The following is a 9,595-nucleotide window of genomic DNA, read 5'->3' on the forward strand; positions in this document are numbered from 1 at the left end:
GGTCATGGATGGGACAGGACGGGACTGGACAGATATGGGCAACACTATACCCACCCCCCATTTTATGGCGTGGGCATAACAATGTAGTGTACACAGGCTATACTTGTTATATACAATGTTCCTAGAACAGTCTGCCACCATTTAACCGAACGTGCCCTCGATGCGCTCAATACTGACAACAAATTCATCAGAAAGGCGGAAGTTAGTGCACTGCTTGCTACACATAATACTTTAACTGTAAAGGACAAAAGTGACCAAGGGAGAAAATGGATTTGAGTAAACTTATAGGTCTGGTTATAAACATGATGGAGGGTATCTGTAGAAATGTATGGTCACTGATACAGGTTTGTTATACAGACTAGTATTGTTGCTCTGATTATTGTGGAGGACATCAATTGATATGTCCTTGTTCTGACCAGTGATGCAGGCTATCTATGGTTATGTCCTCTTGTGCTGATCAGTGATGCAGGCTATCAATTGATATGTCCTCTTGTCCTGACCAGTGATGCAGGCTATCTATTGTTATGTTCTTGTTCTGATCAGTGATGCAGGCTATCAATTGATATGTCCTCTTGTTATGATCAGTGATTCAGGCTATCAATTGATATGTCCTCTTGTTCTGATCAGTGATGAAGGATATCAATTGATATGTCCTCTTGTTATGATCAGTGATTCAGGCTATCAATTGATATGTCCTCTTGTTCTGATCAGTGATGCAGGCTATCTATGGTTATGTCCTCTTGTGGTGATCAGTGATGCAGGCTATCAATTGATATGTCCTCTTGTTCTGATCAGTGATGAAGGATATCAATTGATATGTCCTCTTGTTATGATCAGTGATGCAGGCTATCAATTTATATGTCCTGTTGTTCTGATCAGTGATGCAGGCTATCAATTGATATGTCCTCTTGTCCTGACCAGTGATGCCGGCTATCTATTGTTATGTTCTTGTTCTGATCAGTGATGCAGGCTATCAATTGTTATGTCCTCTTGTTCTGATCAGTGATGCAGGCTATCAATTGTTATGTCTTCTTGTTCTGATCAGTGATGCAGGCTATCTATGGTTATGTCCTCGTGTTCTGATCAGTGATGCAGGCTATCAATTGTTATGTTCTTGTTCTGATCAGTGATGCAGGCTATTAATTGCTATGTTCTTGTTCTGATCAGTGATGCAGGCTATTAATTGCTATGTTCTTGTTCTGATCAGTGATGCAGGCTATCTATTGTTATGTTCTTGTCCTGATCAGTGATGCAGGCTATCAATTGATATGTCCTCTTGTCCTGACCAGTGATGCCGGCTATCTATTGTTATGTTCTTGTTCTGATCAGTGATCCAGGCTATCAATTGATATGTCCTCTTGTTATGATCAGTGATGCAGGCTATCAATGGTTCTGTCCTCTTGTTCTGATCAGTGATGCAGGCTATCAATTGATATGTCCTCTTGTTATGATCAGTGATGCAGGCTATCAATTGATATGTCCTCTTGTTATGATCAGTGATGCAGGCTATCTATGGTTATGTCCTCTTGTGGTGATCAGTGATGCAGGCTATCAATTGATATGTCCTCTTGTTCTGATCAGTGATGCAGGCTATAAATTGTTATGTCTTCTTGTTCTGATCAGTGATGCAGGCTATCTATGGATATGTCCTCTTGTTCTGATCAGTGATGCAGGCTATCAATTGTTATGTCTTCTTGTTCTGATCAGTGATGCAGGCTATCAATTGTTATGTAGGCTATCTATTGATATGTCCTCTTGTTCTGACCAGTGCTGACTATTATTTGATACAGATTTGTCACCAAACTGTGCACAAGTCAATCATGTCTCACAACAGAAAGTGAATAAATCAAATCAAATCCATATGGTCAAACGATATCATTGACACTATCACTGAGCTGCTGTCAGGTTCACATGTCAGACAGCTGGGTTGTGTGACTCTAATGATTACTGGTATTCAAGCCATCACACCATAAGTCGGTCACAGACACAACACCATCACACATCTCACTTAAGTCGGATGACAAACAGCCCCTGGGATGCTACTTTTACACCAATAGTCCACATGAATACAAATACTCCTTGTCATTCCCAGAAAATCCAATCCTTTTCTTTGACAGCTCATTTTGTTCAATTCACATCTTTAAAACAAACTGTAGTACATTGATCATTCTTCACCGCCCTCCTCCCCTCTTCTACTTCCTTTCCCCATTCTATCTGCTCAATATCAAGACCAGTAAATAGTTCACATGATTCATTTACTGAGTGCATGTTATACTTCAATTTCATGCATTTGCAATGACCTTGGAAACGAGGTTCCCACTTTGAACCCCAAATGTAATCTTCACCACAAAATTGACATGTTCCTGAAATCACATCGTAGTAGAGAATTCTATTAGCAAAACGTGAAATGTTTCCATTACACAGACAAGTGACTGTTTGGTATATTTGTTTACTGAATTATTGATAGCTATTTGATCCATGTCAGAGTATATTGATGACAATAGTTGAGGATAATTAACATTCTGACTGATACACGTACAGGTAGGTCTGTACAGTAATCTAATACCTTGGCTTCTGATCCTACTGTGTTTAACAGGAACAGATCATTGGAATTGAATAGCTTTTCACCAATACTGAGAAAATAACTAATTGCATGGACTGTAGACTAACAGGGAAAACTTGTATTAGGTAAATTGGAGGTTTTCATTAGGTGTGAAATGGTAATTCAGGAAAGATTCACTAAAATTTGACATAACAACAGTACGCTGCACACCCGCTGTGGGTGTGATGCAGGTGTAAGTTTCATCAATACTACTGTCAACGCAAAATCTCCGTAGGTTATCCAGGTAATAAGTTTGAAATTTTACAATTTTACTGAAAATCTGCACTGTAATTCCAGCTTGACCTACGGGTTACATGACAGAAAACAAATACAGTTCACTAACAAGAGGCCCAATGGACCTGTATTGCTCACCTGGTACTAATTTCACACTTGTAATCTTGAAAGTGGACTAAAATACAGCTACAGGCAGAATATCAGTGGGACCTTGAATGTCAAACAATGACATTAGGTTGAAAGTGGGTCAAGGTCACTCATTTGAACAAATTTGGTAGCCCTGATTGCTACAGGCCAAATATCAGTACCCTGGGCCTTTTGGTTATTGAGAGGAATCTGATTGAAAAGTTTAAGGCATTTGACACCTGTGACCTTAAAAGCTGGTCAAGGTCATTCATTTGAACACACTTGGTAGCCCTTCATCCCAGCATGCTACTGGCCAAATATCATCACCCTGGGCATTTTGGTTACTGAGAAGAAGTTGTTTAAAGTAAAATGTTGACGACGAAGGGACGACGGACGCCGTACCATGCCATAAGCTCACTTGGTGAGCCAAAAACCTCTTCTGGGTGGGGTTTGCAGATACACTAAACGTTTTATCAAGATGTCTTCTGCAGTTTAACCCTTTCGCTGCCACAGTGAAAACCCTGATTTTCTGTCAGCCCAAGATTTCAGCGTGGTTTTGAAAATGCCCTATTATGACGTTGTTGTACTATGACGTCAACAATGTATGCATAGGCCAAATTACGTTTACTCCAGAAACGCCATGGAAAAATACAATGAATTACTTCATATTCAAACGATCATATAAAACTATTACGATCACCTAGAACTACATGTTATACCTCTATGGAAAGCTTAAATAATTATCTATTACTTTATATAATTACATGTAATTCAGCAGTTAGTGCGCATGTTGCTATACCGGCCGATTTTAAGGTATATTGTAGAAACCTGTAGATGTGGAAATGTTTACCATTAGACAACGAATTAAAATGTGTGTACAATCTGTTGTACACAATCATATATGATGCTTTCTATTTCCTGCAATTTAGAAATCCAAGGGTTACAGGCTCAGTACAAAATCGAGAGCGGAAGTCTTTGAACTTGAACGTGCACGCACATAGAACCGGTGAGTCATTTCTCTATTTCGTACATGTATTCGTCTTCTAATCACAGTCAGATACTGCCGGTATTGCTAATAATTATAATATAAAGCCTAATTAATTTGTCGGGATTTAGTGGTGGTTAGGGCGGCAAATTTTGTTTACGTAACAGATACTGATATGACATAAATAAAAAAAATGTGTAACGCTAAAACCTTAGACAACGTTATCCACCAAACTGTGCAGCGTCCAAATGTCCCAAAATGATGTTGAACCATTTTTATTCAATAATATTTTCTTAGATCTTACGAGGAATTTGTAATACAACCAACAGGTTTGACATTCTTCTTGTAAGTTATCAATGGTTTGATTCAGTTAACATAGCTAAGATAAACAAAACAAAGTACCGAATATTTCTGTCGACATTATATTAACTGTTTCACAGTGTTTTTATTGACGTCTTCAAGTTCATAATACAATAACCTATTCTCACTGATTCTTGCTCGCCGAGGCATGTATATCTTTGTCAAAATAGGTTGTTATATGTAATTAGTAACTGTTTGAAGCGACTAAGAGAACCACAGCTCCTTTAAAATTGGAAGAATGTTAACAGAACTCGGCATACGCTAGCGCAATTTACGTACGTGTCATGACGAAAATTGGTGCAAAGGTCAGCAACCAGCACATCTCTTGATTCAATTCTATATATATTTGAATCCGAACGCGCCCCTTGTTACGTTACTAATTATGCACTGGAAACTTTGTTCAGTCTGACTATAGACTTGATCGATTATTTCTGAAAAGTGAAAGAGACATACCTTATGGAACTTTTATGGGAAAAAGATGAAATAAAAAGTGAAAAAAATGAAACAGGGTCCAAACGGACCTCAGACTCTGATATTATTGATCTAGCCAACTTATCTGAACAACTGTATACACGGGCTCAGTCGCGATACAGATAAAATAAAAAATATCTAAGGTGAGGGGTTACTGTGTGTATGAAAGTCTACTACGGAAAATAGGCTTACATCACTGTGAAATGTTTTTGTTTGCAACTGTTTCACCGAAAGCTACTGTATATAAGACAGAAGTTTAGTTAGTTTAAAAAATGATACCAGATAATGAGTATAAAGGATTAGACACCTTGTCCGTGCCATATGTCCACTATAGCCGTATCCAACATCATATCTCCGAGGAATTGAAAGTTCATATGCATCACTTACAGCACGAAAGTCCGCGAATGGTTTCTAATATGCTGATATCGTTGCTCCAAATTTTCACAGAAAGTCCAAGAGAATAGATAAATTTATAAAAAATACCCATACTCTATCACTTGACACCAAAACAGGAAATAGAGTGGAGATCAAATTAGAATATTCAACTGCGTGAAATGCAGGAAACGGTACATGCAGTATGTACTTTGGTGTCGTGATTTTGTTGCTTTTCCTTTATTCTCTGGACGGGTATTTCAAAAAATGGGGAAAGCTTGTCATCTTTTTTAAACACGAGCTTCTAGATTGGGTTCTCATCTTTCCATAGGAATATGATATGTGCGTCTTCGATGCCGATATAATTGTTTACAATGATTGAAATTTGAACATAATCGCCTCACAGAACAAATAGATTCCAGATTGTCTTATGTCACATCAATTGATGACGTCATGGACAATGCCGAGCGTGACGTTAAAATTCGTTAAAAGCTGATCGGTCCAAATCGGCCCTGTGGCAGTCTAAGGGTTAAAAGTTGCCACATTTTTTGAGTGAAAATTGTGCGGCCCTTGACCTAGCTACAGGTGAAGGTCACAGATACCTGCATTAGTAACAATGAAGTTAGACAAAATTAAACATGTACAGTTTGATTGGCAATCGATTAACACCTCTGAAAGAAAGAAAATCTAGAACATCAAACAAATTTGAGAAGAAAATGACTGTATCTCATTTGGAACAAGGCCCAAGTGTGGCCATAACTATATAGATAGGAACACTCTGCATGACCGTATTATCTTCTGTCGTGGAAACCTGTACTGAGCTCAAACGTTGGACATTACAGTATCATAGGATACAGTCAACATGACATTGTATAGATGTATTAAACTTATCAGATGACTCAGTTTACTTGTTGTGAATCGTCTGGTGACATGATCACAATTATTCAAACATGCCAGATAAATTCCAAACTGTATGAAAATTATAAATCTACTTCACACCACCATTATGTACTCGGGTTACACGACAGATTTCCGTGAACCGTTGAACATATCACGCTAACATGCAGTGTTACATCCTGGCACGTCCATATAAACTTCACTGAGGTAACACTGGTTGCCAATTACAAATCATGTTGTATGTATGTAGAATAATCAATATCCGAAAAAATCGAGTATGTCTATATATATACTCTCCAAACAGGATGTACTAAGTAATAAAGGCTCAATAATCATTATTTGGCTATATCTTCTCAACGGATTATAATAAAATTAACATTATAACTGTGCAGGGCTTCCTGCACTTTCACAATTTCTAAACAGGGAAAGTCAAAATTTGATGATATTTACAGACTTTTTCTTTTTGAAGTAATGTTTAAGGATAATTCCACAACTATAACTGTGTTGGATACAAGGGGTTCTTTATATAATAAACTGAGGTAATAACATAGGTCTGCATTTCAATGATGCATAAATTTAAATATTGAACACATCTGTCCAGCTGGCTTTTAATTAGAAATAAACAAAACAAAAATGGAAAAAAGGTTGGCATAGAATTCGTGCAACCTTCAATCTACATCAGAAAAAAAATAAAAAAATAAAAAAATTATTTTTCAACTTATTATCAATTAAGACTGCATCTATCAAATGAGGTAAAATGCACTTTTTATTTAAATGAAATAATAACAAAATTAATTTGTCCAAATTCAGAAGTTAAAACTATACATGCAATCACTTATCAGTTCTTTTACAAAGGATTCTTAAACACCTCAGGTGTAATTGACCACTGGCAAGAAACTAATTAAATTGACACAAAACAAACCATTTCTTTACACCCCGTCTTTACACCAGCGTGGTCAATTAAACGTGCTCAATCACCTAGGCACTTTAAGAAAACAAGTTGATGTTGATTGACGTCGGGAAACCATTAATCAGAGTAAAGGATTTTTAAACGTGTCAAACAAACACCATAGCACTGTAAATTGTAAAATTACCTGGCAATATAAAACAGCAATTTATTAACGAGCCATAAATGAAATATAATTACCTGTACCATTTACACCACGCTGATGTCCTCACTGATTACTTGGGCAAGTATCCTGGAGGATCGAGATCAATTGGGCAAAGATTACAGGGTCTGATTGACAACACATTAAAACTCGGGTCCGTTAGCTATGGATGCTGGACACTCAAGTGCTGCTCTCTCTGTTCCCGTTCTAATTATGACTCGGAATTCCAATCACTCCGACAGCCAGACGACGACAACTCTGGCAAGCAGAAGAAACAAAAGACGCAGTCTTAATGGAGTTAAGTGGAATAATGAGACTGTAGGAAAATATACATACAAAATAGGTGTTTAACGTGCACAGATTGTTGCTGACTTAATCCTAGTGTAACGATCACAGAGCTCGCCAACAAATGGCCGTTGTGTAAGCCCAACCACTACAGGGGTAGGATGAGGCTGGATCACAGCACAGAAGCCAGTGTGTGTTGTGTTTGATTTCCAGTCAATACACACAGGCCTTTAAGCATCAATATCCTGTCTGGTCGGCACCATTGTCAGAGAGTTATAGATCGGTGGTGTGGTAGTGTCACCCCGCTATACACACCATACCAACCTCATACATGGCCAGTAGGGGTAGACCGTCACAACACATTACCTTTTGTTTATATGCATATATACATACACAGTTGTGAACATAGGGGAGACCAGTGAGGGTTTGTAGATATCATTTATCAGACTCAGCTGGCACTTCTATAACCATCCAGGAACTATTTCACCAATACAATATACAGCAAACAATGATATAGATAAATCATTCCAATATAACAATTACAAAACATGATCCATATCCTCATTTTAACTTGTTGGCAGTCAGTTAATATCACAGCTGCTCCTAATAAACATGATGTATGCATTTTTAACCTTCAGCTTGAATGCCACAATTCATAGAAACAAAATATTAAAATTTCATAAAAATACAGTGCATGAATATTTCAACTAACTGCAATTCATCAACTTTTTAGTGAGAAACATATTTTCATATTTAAATGCCTTGTAAAAGAGTATGCACACATAACATATAAACATTGTATACAAAACATTCCAATCAAAAGTTCAAATATGCAGAAACTCACTCGCCACATCAGTTTTTCCTTGCCGACAAGAATACTACAAGAAGATGGTGAAGACTAGTGACAGCCTATTATGTCCAGCAGGGTTAGTTTGTCTTGTACACACAGATGCTCTGTGAACCACAAATACAGATGGTGACATACAATGACAGTACCCTGTACCTAAATATACTCTACATGCTATTTACTATCAAAGATTTGGTCGCAGACAACTTGAATACTGCCAGTTAGCCAGCAATGCTTATGATAGCAATATGCCCAGTATTTTTGTGATTATTTCCTGGGTCCTTTAACTTGGGCACCAATGTAACACAGGTAATTATTTTCCAATGCCTCTACTTGGAATCAAACCTGGGACCTGACAGGTAAACTAGTTTGTTGTTCTAACAAATGAGCCAGAGGAAAATTGTCCCTAGCCAAGACAGTACAAAAGTGGCTAGTATTTTACCAGGTTGACATACACAGGTCTTAGCTCATTTGAATACAAAGTCATTTCAGAAGTATGATACATCAAGGTGGTAGGAAAACGTAATGAATTGTGACAATCATCACAGCCACCACAGACCTACTATCATCACAGTCACCACAGACCTACCATCATCACAGTCACCACAGACACACCATCATCACAGCCACCACAGACCTACCATCATCACAGTCACCACAGACACACCATCATCACAGCAACCACAGACCTACTATCATCACAGTCACCACAGACACCATCATCACAGTCACCACAGACACACCATCATCACAGCCACCACAGACCTACTATTATCACAGTCACCACATACCTACTATCGATCACAGTCACCACAGACCTACTATCATCACAGTCACCACAAAACTACTATCATCACAGTCACCACAAACCTACTATCATCACAGTCACCACAGACCTACTATTATCACAGTCACCACAGACCTACTATCATCACAGTCACCACAGACACCATCATCACAGCCACCACAGACCTACCATCATCACTGTCAGTACATACCTACCATCATCACAGTCAGTACAGACCTACTATCATCACAGTCACTACATACCTACCATCATCACAGTCAGTACATAACTACCATCATCACAGTCACCACAGACCGACCATCATCACTGTCAGTACATACCTACCATCATCACAGTCACCACAGACCTACTATCATCACAGCCACCAAAAACCTACTATCATCACAGTCACCACAGACACCATCATCACAGTCACCGCATACACCATCATCACAGTCACCACATACCTACCAAAATCACAGTCACCACAACCCTACCATCATCACAGTCAGTACATACC

The 9,595-nt window shown here is 38.3% G+C and overlaps 1 protein-coding gene across 5 annotated transcripts in view; it reads right to left on the reverse strand.

The window, feature by feature from the left end:
* The window catches only part of LOC110461406 (mucin-5AC-like), a 131,609-nt gene that overhangs the window by 55,171 nt on the left and 66,843 nt on the right, over positions 1-9,595 (reverse strand). The window contains exons 1-2 of one of the 5 annotated variants that reach the window (XM_021514846.1): positions 8,286-8,367; positions 7,195-7,414 (exon numbers count right to left, since the gene is read on the reverse strand). The exons of 1 other annotated variant lie outside the window; for it this stretch is intronic. In XM_021514846.1, coding sequence (XP_021370521.1) covers positions 7,195-7,203 — 9 coding nt within the window. In that variant the 5' untranslated portion in view covers positions 7,204-7,414; positions 8,286-8,367. Of the gene's footprint in view, positions 1-7,194; positions 7,797-8,285; positions 8,368-9,595 lie in introns of those variants that run through there. 3 more of the 5 variants (XM_021514845.1, XM_021514847.1, XM_021514844.1) reach the window with 3 other exon arrangements.

Source organism: Mizuhopecten yessoensis, unplaced genomic scaffold (genome assembly GCF_002113885.1).
Source record: "Mizuhopecten yessoensis strain PY_sf001 unplaced genomic scaffold, ASM211388v2 scaffold10609, whole genome shotgun sequence".
NCBI lineage: Eukaryota > Metazoa > Mollusca > Bivalvia > Pectinida > Pectinidae > Mizuhopecten > Mizuhopecten yessoensis.